This window comes from Salminus brasiliensis, chromosome 12, assembly GCF_030463535.1.
Source record: "Salminus brasiliensis chromosome 12, fSalBra1.hap2, whole genome shotgun sequence".
NCBI lineage: Eukaryota > Metazoa > Chordata > Actinopteri > Characiformes > Bryconidae > Salminus > Salminus brasiliensis.
This window is the reverse complement of record NC_132889.1, coordinates 10,824,437-10,842,779: the sequence shown is the minus strand read 5'-3', so window position 1 is coordinate 10,842,779 and position 18,343 is coordinate 10,824,437. Positions and strand designations below refer to the sequence as shown.

At 39.1% G+C, this 18,343-nt stretch overlaps 1 protein-coding gene across 1 annotated transcript; it reads right to left on the bottom strand.

The window, feature by feature from the left end:
• Positions 1–4,651: 4,651 nt before the first annotated feature.
• LOC140573897 (cytochrome P450 2K1-like) lies at positions 4,652–8,676 on the bottom strand. Its single transcript, XM_072693510.1, has 9 exons — positions 8,421–8,676; positions 8,174–8,336; positions 7,831–7,980; positions 7,370–7,530; positions 6,700–6,879; positions 6,441–6,582; positions 6,136–6,320; positions 5,917–6,058; positions 4,652–5,416 (listed from the first exon to the last, which is right to left on the bottom strand). Exons 1-9 carry the CDS (start codon positions 8,622–8,624, stop codon positions 5,229–5,231), a joined length of 1,515 nt encoding a protein of 504 aa, XP_072549611.1. The 5' UTR covers positions 8,625–8,676; the 3' UTR covers positions 4,652–5,228.
• Positions 8,677–18,343: the final 9,667 nt, after the last annotated feature.

Sequence of the window (18,343 nt, the reverse complement as noted above, 5' to 3'; positions counted from 1 at the left end):
CGACTCTGTTAACTTGGAGGAGTACACAGCATCAGTCACTGGCTACATCAGTAAGTGTATTGATGATGTCACTGTCTCCAAGACCATCACCACACGCCCAAATCAGAAGCCGTGGATGACTCCTGAGGTGCGTGCGCTACTGAGGACCCGCGACTCGGCCTTCAGAGTGGGTGACAAGGCGGCCCTAAGGAAAGCAAGAGCCAAATTGTCACGAGCCATCCGAGAGGCAAAGCGCGCACACGCCCAGAGAATCCACAACCACTTTAAGGACACCGGTGACACACGGCGCATGTGGCAGGGCATCCAGGTAATCACAAACTACAGGACAATGCCACCGTCCTGTGACAGTGATGCCTTCCTCCCCGATGCCCTGAACGACTTTTATGCACGGTTTGAGGCACAGAACAACACGTTGGTGAGAAAGACCACACCCAAGCCGGACGAGCAGGTGTTGTGCCTGACTGCAGTGGACGTGAGGAAAACTCTGCGCAGAGTCAACCCACGGAAAGCTGCAGGACCAGACAACATCCCCGGCAGAGTGCTCAGAGAGTGTGCAGACCAGTTGACAGATGTTCTCACGGACATCTTCAACGTCTCCCTGCGCAGCTCCACTGTCCCAACGTGCCTCAAGACCACCACCATCGTCCCCGTGCCGAAGAAGTCCACGGTGTCCTGCCTCAATGACTACCGTCCCGTAGCTCTCACGCCCATCATCATGAAGTGCTTCGAGAGGTTAGTCATGAGTAACATCAAGAACCAACTGCCCTCTTCATTGGACCCCCTGCAATTTGCATATCGTCCCAACCGCTCCACGGACGATGCCATCACCACCACCCTTCATCTCTCCCTTACCCACCTGGAGAAGAAGGACACCTACGTCAGAATGCTGTTCATAGACTTCAGTTCAGCATTCAACACCATCATCCCACAGAACCTCACGAGGAAGTTAAGCCTGCTGGGCCTCAACACCCCCCTCTGCACCATCACCATGAACACTGGGGCACCTCAGGGCAGTGTACTGAGTCCTCTGCTGTTCACTGGCGACGAGTCAGCATACAGAGAGGAGGTGCAGCAGCTGACAGACTGGTGTACAGTCAACAACCTTCACTGGAATGTAGAGAAGACCAAGGAAATGGTTGTTGACTTCAGGAAATCAAGACCGGACCACTCTCCGCTTAACATCAACGGCTCCTCTGTGGAGATCGTTAAGAGCACCAAGTTCCTTGGTGTCCACCTAGCGGAGAACCTCACCTGGTCCCTGAACACCAGCTCTACAGCCAAGAAAGCCCAACAGCGTCTCTACTTCCTCCGGAAGCTGAGAAAGGCCCGTCTCCCTCCACCCATCCTCACCCTCTTCTATAGGGGAACCATAGAGAGCATCCTAAGCAGCTGCATCACTGCCTGGTTTGGGACCTGCACAGCCTCTGACCGCAAGTCCCTCCAACGCATTGTGAGGACAGCTGAGAAGATCATCGGAGTCTCTCTCCCCTCCGTCATGGACATTTACACCACCCGCTGCATCCGCAAAGCAACCAGCATTGTGGATGACTCCACCCACCCTTCACACAGACTGTTCTCCCTCCTGCCATCAGGAAGAAGGTACCGCAGCATCCGGTCCAACACGACCAGACTCTGCAATAGCTTCTTCCCCCAAGCCATCAGACTCCTCAACACAACTCAACTTCTGAACTGATATCTTTCTGGTACATGTACACTCTCCCTCTCTCTCTCTTTCCAACCATTTATCCCAGATAACATGGGAAGCATTTTTTGCACAAGCATTTGCACTAATAACTTTACTACCTCACTGGACTCTATTTATCGCACATTGCACAACTTGCACACTACAGTCATTATTTATTATCCTCTGTCTGTACTGTGTTGTCTGTCCGCACTTGTTTGTTTGTGTTGCACTTGTGTCTTGTATGCACTGTCTATGTTGCACCATGGTCCTGGAGGAACGTTGTTTCGTTTCACTGTGTACTCTGTATGTAGTTGAAATGACAATAAACCCACTTGACTTGACTTGACTTGACTTGCAGGAAGTCTTGTGAGACTAAAGTACTTTTAAGGCATTTATATTTCTTTTTGTAAAGTTTTACTTTCCTATTTATTTATTTTTTTTGTATGGAGTGAACATTAATAAAAAGCATTTTGGATCCATTCCTGAAACACGACCATGCGTAAATCCATCTTCACATCACTTCAATATAAAGTACTAAATAGAATTAAAGGTGGGCGTATTTGTCACTGTACAGTGTAAATGTGTCCTCTGCATTTAACCCATCTGTGGTAGTGAACACACGCGCACACTAGTGAACTAGGGGCAGTGAGTACACACACCCAGAGTGGTGGGCAGCCAACTTCAGCGCCCGTGGCAGCTTGCCAAGCCCGGGAATCGCACCCACAACCCTGCATAAAGTCCATGAGTTAAAACAAATTGATATGTTCAGCAAAATAACTCAAATGTTTTCAGAACACATTATTTGAAGTTTTTAAGGCAATCAGTTTCCTCAATTTCTGGAAGTAAATTTAACTTATCCGGGCTTATAGTACACATAAAGTATATGCATAATATTATGGTAAATGGGTACCCCCCCCCCCAAGCTATTTGAGCTATTGGCTATTTGAGCTATTTAATTCATATATTTTGTTTCCCTATTCACAAACACTGTAATGAGGCAAAGGACTGTGAAAGTGTGCAACATAGTGTGAAGGCTTAGTTCTTAAAGACTAATAATGGACTGAATAAGTCCTTTGCAATAAAGATGGCAAGAGAGTTTGTAAAGTCAAGTCAATATTTATTTCTAAGGCAGATTTAAAGGCTTTAGAAGCAAACTGAAGTGATGTACATGTAAAATAAAAAGTATTTGCACTGTAATACATAATCGTTTCTTAATTAAAACTGTGGAGGAACCTCTTAACCTCCTTAAAGGAACTGTTTTTCTTAAGAGGTCTCTCTACAGTTTCAATTTGAAGAACCTCCAAAAGGTCCTCAAGGATCTTATACTTTTGACAGTGTCCTCTTTTCTGCTTCAACTGTTTCACAGAAGGTTTGACATTTGCATCCAGGATTTGCTAGTATTTTGTAGGATTCATTCTTCCCTCAACCTGTCCACTGGCGGCAATACAACCCCAAGGCATGATGGTCCACCTCAAGTTTAAAAAGTTAAAAAGGTGTTATCTTAATGGAATGCAGTTTCTGGCCAAATAGTTATTTTTAACTTTAACTTCAGTCCATAGCACTTGTTTCTAAAACTCATCCAGTTTTTCTATATGCATACTTCCAATGCATCTAGAAAATACATCCCATGCATACAAGCACTTCTCTCTGAGATCTCATTTTGACCTCCACAGGTCCCCCAAATGGTCATCTTTTTATCCTTGAATTGTAGTACAATCTATTAAACTTTATAATCTTAAAATTTATAAGATCCCTGCTTTGTCCTAGGACGCTGTTCTAAGGTTATTGTGTACCATTAGTAAATTCATCTACACCCCCTTTAAACCAATGTGAAGTTTAACTTATTGTTAAACTATAATAACTTATTGTTATTATAACTCCAACATTTACTATTGTAAATGGTGATTAAAAATTGTAATGTCATGCAATCTCTTAATAATGTTTTTCCAGGTACTGTTATATTAATATTAGTATATTTACAGTGCTCTCTCATGAATTGTTTTATTAATATCATGATACTGACAGATTTCTTTCTCTTTTGTGTAGCTCAGAAACAAACCCTACACAGCAAGTTTTATATCCTTCTACCTACTGGTGACAATGAATTCCTTTTATTTTCAGATCTTCATACTGTTGTTTAGAGTCCATGTTTAATGATTGTAATTGCATGGTTTAAAGAGTCAAATACATTCTAAAATTACAGTTATACATCTGCATCAATGGCGACATATACAGTGTAAATAATGGTCTTTTACACTTATTTTCATTTGCAGCTAATTAAAATTCAACATTTCTACAAGCTCACCAATTCTACCAGCTAACAATCTGAAGTATTATGCTAAAAAACATATGACACTTACTGAAAGGAGACAGGGGTGGGGTCCCTTAAGGTGGGGTCCTCCACCAAAGCCATTGCCAAAAAACAGCTTACTTAGGTTTATGATGAATAGTTGTTGAGAAATTACTACTCCCTTAAAAAATATAGTATCTTTAAAATGGTCACTTTTCAGGAGAAAATATATTTTCTACTTTTAAATGAACTGTTTATGAACTGTTACTGTTATTGTAAGGTATTTTTTTAGATCTTTCAATTGGTTTTTGCACAATGTTTAACAACCATTTTGGTCTTAGTCATTCAGACAACAGTTATGCACATCACTGTAAACTTTAAAGACAGATATTTGAAGGTAAGTGCTCTTTCTGAGAGATATAGAATAGGCACGCTAGACCAATAACAATTTCCTTTACAAGGGTCAAAGGGGATGCTTTTATCTATTTATAAAATTATCTATTTGCATATTAATTGGGTGGTTATTTATTAATGTTTGTTTTTGATGTTTATCATGTTTAACTTAAGTCTGTATGAATTGCATTTGGATTTTAACATCAACTCATTAACTAATTAACTAAGGAATTGTATCCTGCTAATTGGTCATATTCTTTACCTTCATAAACACAATATAAAGGTCCAGAAATTGTTTTAATAGAATGGGTATGCATGAACATAAGACATGTTTGATATGAAGCCATAATGTGGTGTGAATTTCATGATACATAGTGTTACATACAATGTATTATATACATACATTTAAAATGTCAACATTTCTGACTCCAACTAGTCTACTAGAGCTCACAGGTCTCAGGGCGCCAATAAACATGCAGCAGGGCCATGTGACATGAAAAAAGGGAGTGTCTTGTACATTGCACATTTTGTTCCTAAACATAGCAGTACCTTCATAGAGACATTAAGAATGGAGTCCAATTTATACTGAACAATGCAATGTTCTTAAGCAGTGTCACAAAGCCCTGACTAGAAAACACATTACCTTTAACAAAATGTTCCAAAACAATGACAGGCCCAGCGGGCAATCAACACATTTTTCTCCTTCTGATGCCGCTTTTATTCTCCTGATCCTTTAGGGACCACGATGAGGGATTATGTATTGTCTCTGGTGACAAAAGCGGGGTGGAGGAGGTTGCAGTATAGCTCCAAGCAACAGGTCCATAACAAAAGCAGAATAACCTGATCTCCTCATAATTAGAATTATGACCGTTTCACTGCACATAGCTTGTGAGGAGAAGGGTTCAGTGTGAGCCCAACAACTGGTGTGAGGTCCAGCTGATCTGCAGAGACACCTGGTGGAGGACTAAAGTGGAAGTGTTGCAGGAGGGAGGTAAAGAAGAGGAAGAGTTCCATCCTAGCCAGACTCTCACCCAGGCACACCCTGCGTCCTGAAAAACAAGACGTCAGTTCCTAGATTTTAGATTCATATGAATCAGAAATAAAACACTCTACAAATTGACTGTGGACTGTTGATTGTATGTCAGATCAGACAATGAACACTTGCAACAAAGGCTTCATTTCGGCAGGGTGCATGGTGCATATCCAAAAAAGCTGATTTTTGATTTTACTATCTACATAAACAAAAATGCAAGGGTGGTTATCTTCATGGTTTTTGCTGTCTCTTACATTGGCATGGCATGGTCTCTTAATACCTCCCACTTTGTTTAAGATAAAATAATTGGACAATTTATTCCTCAGATTCCTAAAATGCATCTTAAATGCAAAATACTACTACACAGTTTTTTCTGAAAACTGATTATTTAGGACATTCATTTTTATAGCCCACAACTGACATGGACTACTTGCCCCTCAGCCATCACTACCAAAGCATCCAGAGTAAAACAAAACACCCCGGTTTTTGCTGATGTTGAGGAACTAAATTGAATACCTGCAGAAAAAGGTAGGAAGGCATCTCTTTTAACAAATCTGCCCTGTGCATCAAGGAAGTGTGCTGGGTTGAATGTGTGGGGGCTCTCCCACTCACTCTCATCCCTCAATACAGATGTCAAGAGTGGATATACAGTCGTACCCTAGTGGATAGAAAATAATAAATTTACATTTTCAGGTCACATATTTCAGTCATAACACAGATAGGAATTAGCCTAACCTTCTTGATGAAAAAGCCATTGAAGTGAACATCACAGCTAGTGGTGTGAGGGAGACTCATGGGTACAATATTTGCCACTCTCTGGATTTCATGGATCACAGCATCTGTATAAGGCAGCTTCTTTCTGTCCTCCACCACTGCCTGGCGACTTCCGATCACCCTATCAATCTCCTCCTGTACACAGTCTTTGTAGAAATATATAGTTTTGACTCATTAACAAGAGCCTAAACTTCCACAGTCACTAAAAAGAATTGTAGATGTTAATATATAATATTCACATAATATTCACAGTGCTATGATCTTACCCTGTATGTGAGGGTACTTGGCCATTAGTAGCAGCCCCCAGCGCAGTGTTGTGCCAGTGGTGTCAGTGCCAGCAACAAAGAGATTCACCACTGTAGTAAAAAGATTCTTCTCATTGAATAGAGAGTTTTTCTTTCCTGATGTCTAGCATAAAGGTATCCACAGAAAATGTGATTTACCATACACAAACAACAATAAAAAAACTAGATAGCAATGTGAGATTTTACATTGAACCAAATATACATATAAAGTCTTCACTACCTCATCACTCTGTTTGCGTAGGAGAAAAGAGTCAACAAATCCTCTACGGTCATCTGGATTTAGCGTTTCCTGCAGAGTACTGACAAGCTGATTAATCTCCTTTTTATTTTTTTCAGCATTTCTTTCAAGTGTTCGTTTGCTCTTCAAGAATGGACCTAGCCAGGGAAATACATTGTAGAGCTAGAAAGGCACAAAAAATCATGTTGGTGTTAGACTGATGTCTTCCACTCTTAAGTGGTTGTGTGTGAAAGATGATTCTATGAAGTAGATTACTATAGTGCCTGTTTATAAGATGCATTCTTTGGGATCTGTTTCTCAAAGACAATGATACAGCATGACTATGGGGCCATAGCTTGTTAGAAAGTTGGAGTATGCTTTGGAATTCATTCATCTAGTGGCATTTGTAATACATTATACAAAACCACCGTCAGTTGTGCATTACTGTCTAAGACATAACTGGGAAATATCTAAATAGCTAAATATATTTTAAAGCTTCTACATGTCTGATCAGAAGAAAGCTGTAAATAAAATAAGAACTAATATTAATTTAATATTAAAATATTTAAAAAGGTATTCTGTTTGTTGAGTGACTGGTCTGAACATAGATTAGGTTAAGCACTTCTGGCATTCTTGCAGTGTTTGTCTATAAATATACAGAGAGAGCACTTACTCGGATTGGAGCAGATCCACCAATCCTGACATTTTCATTCGCTCTGTTAACCATTTGTTTAAATCGTGGATCACTGTACTCAAATCTGCTTCCATAGACAATAGATGAGATGATGTTGGAAACTGCATAGTTTACTGGCTTGGTTGTATCAAAAGGTGCCCCTACAGAGGAAAAAATAATTTGTTAATTAATTATATAATTAATTATATATAACATTATATATATATATATATATATATATATATATATATATATATATATAACATAACATACATATATATATATATATATATATATATATAACATAACATACATATATATATATATATAACATAACATACATATATATATATATATATATATATATATATATATATATATATATGATGTGTGATATATGATGTATGATGTGTGTGTGTTGTCTATATTAAAGCTAAGCTGGATGAATGGTGCTTTTATACCTCCAAGCTTCCCAAACTCTTCTATAATGTATTGGATCTCTTCAATAATTTTTTCCTCACTCCCTCTCTTGCCCATTCCAAAGTCCCGAAGGTTGGTGAGGGCAAAACGCCTCATCTCTTTCCAGTTTTCCCCATTAGAAAACAGTATACCTGAAGATACAAAAGAGAAGTTTATCATTGGTTTGTATCCCCTAAAAACTGTTTTTTTTTTAGTTCTGTTCAACTGTTATAACTGTTATAATTTAGCATATATAATTTAAACTTTGCTTAGATAGTCATGTACAGTAGGTAAAGGTACTTCATGGTTTAGATGGTGATGAACGGTTCATTCTTAATGCCTTACCATGATTTTCACTAAAATTCTTGAATGTCCTTACAATTTCTCTTTCTCCAAACTCTTCAGCATAGTTGACAAGTGCTTGTTTGACTGATTTGTAGCCTGCCAAGACCACAACCTTCTTGGGACCAATATACACTTTAAACACAGGTCCATATGTTTTGGCAAGCTGTAGGACAAAAGGTTTAACATTCGTAAGTGAATAGACCTATTGTTTAAATGTATGTTTTGCCATCTGGCTTGTTTGTCTTACCTCACAGAGTGATTCATGTGGGCTGTTCAGATCCAGCTGGAGCAGGTTACCCAGGAGAGGCAGTGGTTTGGGTCCTGGAGGTTCATTATCTTCTTCTTTAAACCTTGAGGCAGAGGAAAGAAAATAAACCACAAGAAGCACCACAACACCAAGTAATAAGCCTGTGCTGGTAGCCTGCAAGAGAAGTCCCTCCACTAAAGCCATTGATTAAAACAAATCTGAAATTGAATGATAGAATACAATAACAAGTAGATGTTATTCTTTTCTTAGTCCTACTGATGATTCAACAACTGGTGCAACCTTTATAGCAAGAAAAGGGTGTGTCTTCAACTGTTGAAGGGGAGGAGTAACTTCACAATAAGGGGAAAGGTACATATGATTGTGTAGTGTAGGTTTACATTCCATGACAAATCATTAACCCAACTAGAAAAACATTTTATACTTAGCTCACAAAAGAAGGACACTGCACAAAAAAATCCACAGTTACTTGTAATGCTTCTTTAAAAAAAACTTTTCGTTTCTTTCTCTTTGTTTGTTTTAGTTTGACCAGTTACTCATTGCTTGGCATCTCTTGATTAGTACATCTCTCTTTCTCTGTCTACTTTCATTTCAGAATACCAGATAGTTCACACATTTTCAACCAGTGACTTTTTATCTACCTTTAAACTTTATTGACCCATGAGAAGAATAGAGGGGTGTAAAGGCCGATTCTGCACCACACAAGAGCTGTTAATCTTTTCAGGACATAGCTTACCTTTATCATAGTCATGTAGGCAGGTATAAGGGAGCCTTAGAAACAACTGCATGGAGTGTTGCAATTCTTTCCTCGTTTAAAAAAAGAGGTCAAACACAAGTCAGGTAAGCAATTAAATATTTAGTCTTAGCAAAGCACTCAGTAATTAGTTTGAAATTATCATTAGTTCCATTAAAATATATTTAATTAATGCACTTAAAACTACATTTTAAGCTATATGTGAAAATGTATTACAATGTGCAAGCAAGGACAACAAATTTGTTCCAACAAACATTTAACATGTGGTGCCTGAAGAAAGTTTTCCACATCATTGTACAATTTGCACAACAAGTAAATAAATGTTTGTTTCCTTACAGTATGGAATGTGGTGCCCTGTGCTACAAAACCTAGCAACAGTTTCTACCCTTGGGCCATTAAGATGCAGAAATCCATTCTCACTCATTCACAGTGGCCTGTAAGCTTACACCATTCCTATTCCTCATAATATGTCTACCTCACTTGGACATCTCACCTGTACCACCCATGCCATTTATCTCTATTCCTTTTAAACTGAGCTAGTTGGTGAATAAAGTGAATCCCAGCTTTAGGTCCCTGTTCAAAGCTGTTGAATTAATTCCAAACTCTAGTCACTTTCTTTCCATTGTTACTAGCCAGTGCATCCATGCCCTTGCTGAATGAATCGGTCCTTGAAATGCAATAATTAGTCTGCATGTTGCAGCCATATGAAATAGCCAGGCGAGGGAGCCCTTTCACTAAAATATAACCACCATGACAACACTACCACAGCCGAGAAATGATTACATTTGATATTACCCTTAAATGCCATGGAACATCCATTTGGAATCAACTTGATTGGGACACTTTTGAGTATGAGAAAAAAAAGACAATGACCAGGATTAATCAACAAGTCACAACTCACCCACAGCATGACTTTCTCCATTCCCAGATCTTTTTTTTCTTTTTTCATTATTATTAAGCCACCATACAAAGGTCATTACAATGCCACATTTTATCACTGCCTTTCTCAATTGTTCGAGAAATCAGAATGTCTGTTCTTATGGATTTTACTAAGGATCTAGGATACAGACAAAAATGAGTTAACAGGCAGAAAGAAACAATTTGTGTGGTCTACTGACAGTTAGATCTAAGGCAGTATATTTTGTCCATACTATGAAAATTGGCTCAGAACATTGCTGGTTACTGCGTTTGCAAAGTGTAACCTTTATTGCTTCTTACATAGATATTTCATCATAAAGCTGCTGTTAGGTAAAAACTGAGCTAGAACTGAGTGATCACTATACAAAAGGACATGGACTGTCAAGACCAGTTTTATGTTAAGACCAGTTTCTGCAAAAAACAAAAAAAAAAGGTCCTTGGAATTATCTGAATTTATGTTTGGAGAGTTTCATTGCTTTTGTTGGGAGTAAGTTGTTTTAAATAAATTAAACATTTTCTTGTATTAAAAGCATTTTGATCCAAAACATAACCACATTGAATTGGCCACATTGTGCTTGAGTTTTCTAAGATTGCGCTTTGCAGTTTACTTAATGCGTCTGATCAATTTGAACAAAGAATAATATAATAAACATCATCAAATCTAGGGCACACATTTTTGTATTTACACATTAAAAATAGCATGTATAAATACCAAGTAAGTAAGTATCAGTACAGTTACATTGCTCTTCACACATATTAAATAAAGATTAATTTAATATTTTGTGCAGCATCCATTTTTCAAGATAACTGGGTCTGGGCTCTCTGATTAGTCCTACTGATGATCCAACAGCTGTTACAAACTTTATAGCAAGAACAGGATGTGACCGCAGCTGTTTAACAGGAGGAACACTTTACAATAAAAAAAAATAATTGAGAAAAAGTTGAGATGGTCCGTGTGTTATTTAAAATTTTGTGACAAATAATTAATCAATGTTTTGCAAAATGAAAAACAATCTATGGTCAGCGCACAAATGAAGGACAATATAAAAAAATATATTAAATATTAATTAATATAAACTATTAAATGTAGAATATAACACATATATAATTTCTTTATTTGTTTTGTTTTGACCAGTCACTAATTGTTTTGCATATCTTGATAAATATGCTTTAATTAGTCTCTCTCTGTCTGCTTTCACTTCACCTGAGAGTCTTAAAACATCTACATGACCTTTTATCTACTATTTAATTTTACTCACCCATGAAAAGAGCTGAGCGGTGTAAATGCTAATTCAGCACAACAAGAGCTGTTAACCTTTTCAGAACATAGCTTACCTTTATCCCAGTCTTGTAGGCAGGTAATGGAAAGCCTTAGAAACAACTGCATGGAGTGTTGCAATTCCTGGCTTTATGCATAATGTGTTTGGTCTGTTTTACTGGACTATGCAGAAAATTACAGATTTGGACATTGTAGTTCACTGCACACACAGTTGCGAAAGGTGGTGTCCTATGTCAGAACATTTTGAAGCACGGTGTTGTCCAGTGCTCACCTTTCACCCCAACACTATGGGCCATTTCAGTGTATTGTGCTCGTGTGTGCTTAAAACAAAAACAATAAATGTCTAAATGTCTTTATTAAACTTAGGTCTTTAAACACCCAAGTGTTGAGAGGCAGGCCTATTGTCAAATCAAATCAATGTTTATAGCGCTTTTTACTGATGTTGCAAAGCAGCTTTACAGAAATCCAGTAGTAAGACAAAAGATCAACAACCACAACAATCATAAAACCTTTGGTAAGCAAGGTTTGTGTAAAGTGTGCCATTTAGAGGTGGCTTAAAAGCACAAATTACTCAGTCTGCCTGTCGTGGGAATCCAGGAACAAGTAATACAACTTATAACAATATCATGCTTATAATAATGCTGTGGGATTTAAGTTTCCCCATTTGGCAAAGAAAAATGAAATAACAGTAAATACATAGAGTATTGTCATCGCGTGATGGGATGAACACTCGCAGAGATGGTGGCAAAGCAAATAGATTTATAAACAAAAACAGGATATACAGAAAGGGGCAAGTGAGGCAAAACAAGCAGCAAACAGTGAGCAATGGTGATCAAACAAAACCCAAATTGACAAACGAATTGGCGAACACCACAAAACCTGGGACTGGGAGGAGTTGTGAGCAGAGCTGAGGTAAAGGGGAGACTAACCAGAGAGAAACCAAAAGGGGACTAGAACAAAACCCTACAGGCAGCGCCTGGGCGTTAGAGGGATATAAAGTAAACATAACTATGAGCAGCGCTCAATAACAAAATGAGGGGAGCTGGGGAACCAGCCGCAAGACTAAACGGCAAGGCCGACTAAACCTGAAACGGTAGAGTGCTGCTGCAAGCATGGGGCACTTTGCTGGGGCGTGGGAGACCTCAGTATCCTGACCAGAAGTGAGCGAGCCTCGCTTGACGCGTGAGTAAAACTACTCAGGAACGAGGGTGAATCACCTGAGCTGACCTAGACACACCTGAGACCAAAGAGGAACCCCGCAGGGTGTCCTGAAGGCTCCAAATGGTTAAATTAGCGTTCTGTCCCCCAGTCCCGGGCGAGCAGGTGTTGTGCTTGACTGCGGATGTGGATGTGAGGAAAACTCTGTGCAGAGTCAACCCACGGAAAGCTGCAGGACCAGACAACATCCCCGGCAGAGTGCTCAGAGAGTGTGCAGACCAGTTGACGGATGTTCTCACAGACATCTTCAACGTCTCCCTGTGCAGCTCCACTGTCTCAACGTGCCTCAAGACCACCACCATTGTTCCCGTACCAAAGACCACAGTGTCCTGCCTTAATGACTACCGCCCCGTTGCTCTCACGCCCATCATCATGAAGTGCTTCGAGAGGCTAGTCATGAGGAACATCAAAACCCAACTGGCCTCTTCATTGGACCCCCTGCAGTTTGCATATCGTCCCAACCGCTCCACGGACGATGCCATCACCACCACCCTTCATCTCTCCCTTACCCACCTGGAGAAGAAGGACACCTATGTCAGAATGCTGTTCATAGACTTCAGTTCAGCATTCAACACCATCGTCCCACAGAATCTCATCAGGAAGTTAAGCTTGTTGGGCCTCAACACCCCCTCTGCAACTGGATCCTGGACTTTCTGACGGGGAGGGACCGGGAGCAAGCTTAACTTCCTGTTCGGGGACAACATCTCCAGCCCCATCACACTGAACACTGGAGCACCCCAGGGCAGTGTTCTGAGTCCTCTGCAGTTCACCCTGCTGACTCATGACTGTGCTGTGAAACACAGTTCTAACAGCATCATAAAGTTTGCCAATGATACAACTGTGCTGGGTCTCATCAGCAAAGGTGACGAGTCAGCATACAGAGAGGAGGTGCAGCAGCTGACAGACTGGTGTACAGTCAACAACCTTCACTTGAATGTAGACAAGACCAAGGAAATGGTTGTTGACTTCAGGAAAACGAGACACGACCACTCTCCGCTCAGCATCAACGGCTCCTCTGTGGAGATCGTTAAGAGCACCAAGTTCCTTGGTGTCCACTTAGCAGAGAACCTCACCTGGTCCCTGAACACCAGCTCTACAGCCAAGAAAGCCCAGCAGCGTCTCTACTTCCTCTGGAAGCTGAGAAAGGCCCGTCTCCCTCCATCCATTCCTCCAGCGCGATAATGAGGGCCTGACAAGTATGTCCGTATTTAAAATAAATCTCCTATTAACTGAACTGCCTGTATGACAAAGAGCTGTAGTAGTAGAGTAGTAGAAGCAAATGTGAGCGATATGACAATACTTTACCTCTTGATAAATGTTCTGAGCATATTGTGGATATTGTCAATACCTGACCAACTGCAGGTTCTATTACAAAGAGCCTAATTAGTTTTGTCTACTTGGATGTAGTGCAGCAAATGTAACTGTGCAAAAAAAAGTCTGTTGTTATTTTCAGTTGTGGTAACTAATAATACTAATAGTACTACTACTATTACTACTAATAATAATAATCATTGTAATAATAATAATAAATAATTACATTAAAATGAAATTATTAATAGAAGCCAGGTAGTAGTAGCTGGAGGATGAGCCGCTGGTCTAGGTCAGGTAGCAGTCTTGAGCTTCAAACATGTCTAACACAAAGGTTTTGTGTAGAAACATCATTTAACTCCACTCCTTTTAAGCTAAAACAAGGGATAATTGAAGATAGATGTTATGGGTAAAGGTACAATTTCAGTAATGGAAAATAAATGAATAAAATCGTTTTTGTTTATTACTTCTTCGAATACCCATCCACTTTCTTTTCATTGTTGCTAGGCAGTTCTTGATTTGCATTAATTAGCATGCCAGTGATTCTTTTACCATATTCTTCAAAGTTTTTGAATGTTGCTAAAATCTTCACCTTCACATTCCCTGGTCCACTTGGGACCATTGTGCACTTGACAAACTATAGGATGTTAACATAAGCAAAGTAATCATTTCCCCCATTGTCTATATAATATACTATATAATAGATGTAGATATATATGTTGTACAACTAGTCTAGAAATAGACATTATGTTTACTGTTCTTGTGAATTTGAGTGATGCATGTGGTCTGGACCAGCTAAGTAGATTACCCAGGAGAGGCAGTGGTTTGGGTTCTGGAGTTTCACCGTCCTCAATTTGTTTGAAGCTCAATATGGAGGAGAGACAATAAACAACTGCAAGAACTCACTGACAAGGTTCTGGAGCTTGGCAACATGCTTGAGTTAAACTGTTTAAAGCAGGATACAATTAATTCAATTAAAAGATAAAGCCAAATGATGTATTGCACAAATCAGAGTACAAAGCACACATAAAGCATTAAAACTAGGTGAAAGAACCCCACAAACCCCCATTCTCTCACAACTTAACCTTTAAAACACTTTTAACTGGAAAGGCTACTTATCTGCTATATTCAGTTTATAGACCTTATTTTATTGCGTATAGTGTAACCTTGTGAGTGCTGAGCTGTTTAAAAGCGGTGATCCATATAACTTTAACCTAGTGCTGTAGGCGGTCATCAAAAAGCATTATAAATAACAGCATATATATATATATATATATATATATATATATATATATATATATATATATATATATATATATATATGTAGCAGAACATCAGAAGAAAGTGTATTAAGCTTGGAAATTCCATTGAGCTGAACTTATGAATTACAATTTTTGACATGGCTCACTCCTAATTTGCTAATCAAGGTCAAAAAGATATCACATTAAAGATTGTTAATTTTATGATTTTGTGTTATGAAAGACAAAAGTGCCTTGTATTCGGCCCCTGTGAACTTTTCAACCTTTTGCCACATTTCAGGCTTCAAACAAAGATATGAAGATATGAAGATATGAAATTGTTTTTCACAATTTTTTGTGAAGATTTAACAACAAGTGGGACACAATCGTGAAGTGGAACGAAATTTATTGGATATTTTAAACTTTTTTTAGAAATAAAAAACTGAAAAGTGGGGCGTGCAATATTATTCGGCCCCCTTTACTTTCGGTGCAGCAAACTCACTCCAGAAGTTCAGTGAGGATCTCTGAATGATCCAGTGTTGACCTAAATGACTGATGATGATACATAGAATCTACCTGTGTGCAATCAAGTCTCTGTGTAAATGCACCTGCTCTGTGATAGTCTTATTATACGTGATAGTTCTATTTAAAGCGCAGAGAGCATCATGAAGACCAAGGAACACACCAGGCAGGTCCGAGATGCTATTGTGGAGAAGTTTAAAGCCGGATTTGGATACAAAAAGATTTCCCAAGCTTTAAACATCTCAAGGAGCACTGTGCAAGCAATCATATTGAAATGGAAGGAGTATCAGACCACTGCAAATCTACCAAGACCCGGCCGTCCCTCTAAACTTTCAGCTCAAACAAGGAGAAGACTGATCAGAGATGCAGCCAAGAGGCCCATGATCACTCTGAATGAACTGCAGAGATCTACAGCTGAGGTGGGACAACATAGGACAACAATCAGTCGTACACTGCACAAATCTGGCAAGAAGAAAGCCATTTCTTAAAGATATCCATAAAAAGTCTCGTTTAAAGTTTGCCACAAGCCACCTGGGAGACACACCAAACATGTGGAAGAAGGTGCTCTGGTCAGATGAAACCAAAATCAAACTTTTTGGCCACAATGCAAAATGTTATGTTTGGCGTAAAAGCAACACAGCTCATCACCCTGAACACACCATCCCCACTGTCAAACATGGTGGTGGCAGCATCATGGTTTGGGCCTGCTTTTCTTCAGCAGGGACAGGGAAGATGGTTAAAATTGATGGGAAGATGGATGGAGCCAAATACAAGACCATTCTGGAAGAAAACCTGTTGGAGTCTGCAAAAGACCTGAGACTGGGATGGAGATTTATCTTCCAACAAGACAATGATCCAAAACATAAAGCAAAATCTACAATGGAATGGTTCACAAATAAACATATCCAAGTGTTAGAATGGCCAAGTCAAAGTCCAGACCTGAATCCAATCGAGAATCTGTGGAAAGAGCTGAAAACTGCTGTTCACAAACTCTCCATCCAACCTCACTGAGCTCGCACTGTTTTGCAAGGAAGAATGGGCAAAAATTTCAGTCTCTCGATGGGCAAAACTGATAGAGACATACCCCAAGCGACTTGCAGCTGTAATCGCAGCAAAAGGTGGCACTACAAAGTATTAATGCAAGGGGGAATAATATTGCACGCCCCACTTTTCAGTTTTTTATTTCTAAAAAAAGTTTAAAATATCCAATAAATTTCGTTCCACTTCACGATTGTGTCCCACTTCTTGTTGATTCTTCACAAAAAATTAGAATTTCATATCTTTATGTTTGGAGCCTGAAATGTGACAAAAGGTTGAAAAGTTCAAGGGGGCCGAATACTTTTGCGAGGCACTGTAACACTGGGATTTGCCAATTGTTTTTGTTGGATTTGCTGGCAGTAATATGTTACTGAATTAGCTCAGCAATTCTTATTTTGGATATGCAGCTGGAAATGTTGCATTTTTATATAATCCTACATCCTTTTTATGTGTACCTTTAACTAAATATTCAAGTAATCCATTAAGATTATAGGCTTATTTTAAGAAAATCTTTCAAACATATCTTCGTAGTTAATATAGTTATTACACATTTTTATTTTTAAAATATTTTTAATATAGTAAAGATTGACAGTGTCTGCAGTTCACCCTTAGACTTATTTGTAATTTTAGGAACCATTATTAGAGCTAGTAATTATTAGTAAGCTAGTAACTATAGTGTGTGCAGAATTATTAGGCAAGTTGTATTTGGGAGAATTCTTTTTATTATTGAACAACAACTATGTTCTCAATCAGCCCAAAAGACTCATAAATATCAAAAGCTTCATATTTTTGGAAGTTGGAGTGTTTTTTTTTTAGATTTGTCTATCTTAGGAGGATATCTGTTTGTGCAGGTAACTATTACTGTGCAGAATTATTAGGCAACTTAATAAAAAACTAATATATGCCCATCTCACTTGTTTATTTTCACCAGGTAAACCAATATAACGACAAAATTTAGAAATAAACATTTCTGACATTCAAAAACAAAACCAAAAACAAATCAGTGACCAATATAGCCACCTTTCTTTATGATGACAGTCAAAAGCCTTCCATCCATACATTCTGTCAGTTGCTTGATCGGTTTACGATCAACATTGCATGCAGCAGACACCACAGCCTCCCAGACACTGTTCAGAGAGGTGTACTGTTCTTGAACAATACCGACTTCTTTCTGTACCACTGCTTGAAGGTGGTGTCTTCCAGAAACTGGCAGTAGGTCTGGGAGTTAAGCTTCACTCCATCCTCAACCCAAAAAGGTCCCACAAGTTCATCTTTGATGATACCAGCCCATACCAGTACCCCACCTCCACCTTGCTGGCGTCTGAGTCGGAGTGGAGCTCTCTGCCCTTTACTGATCCAGCCTCAGGCCCATCCATCTGGCCCATCAAGAATCATTCGCATTTCATCAGTCCATAAAACCTTAGAAAAATCAGTCTTAAGATATTTCTTGGGCCAATCTTGACGTTTTATCTTATGTTTCTTGTTCAAAGGTGGTCGTATTTCAGCCTTCCTTACCTTGGCCATGTCCCTGAGTATCGCACACCTTGTGCTTTTTGATACTCCAGTAACGTTGCAGCTCTGAAATATGGTAAAACTGGTGGCAAATGGCATCTTGGCAGCTTCACACTTG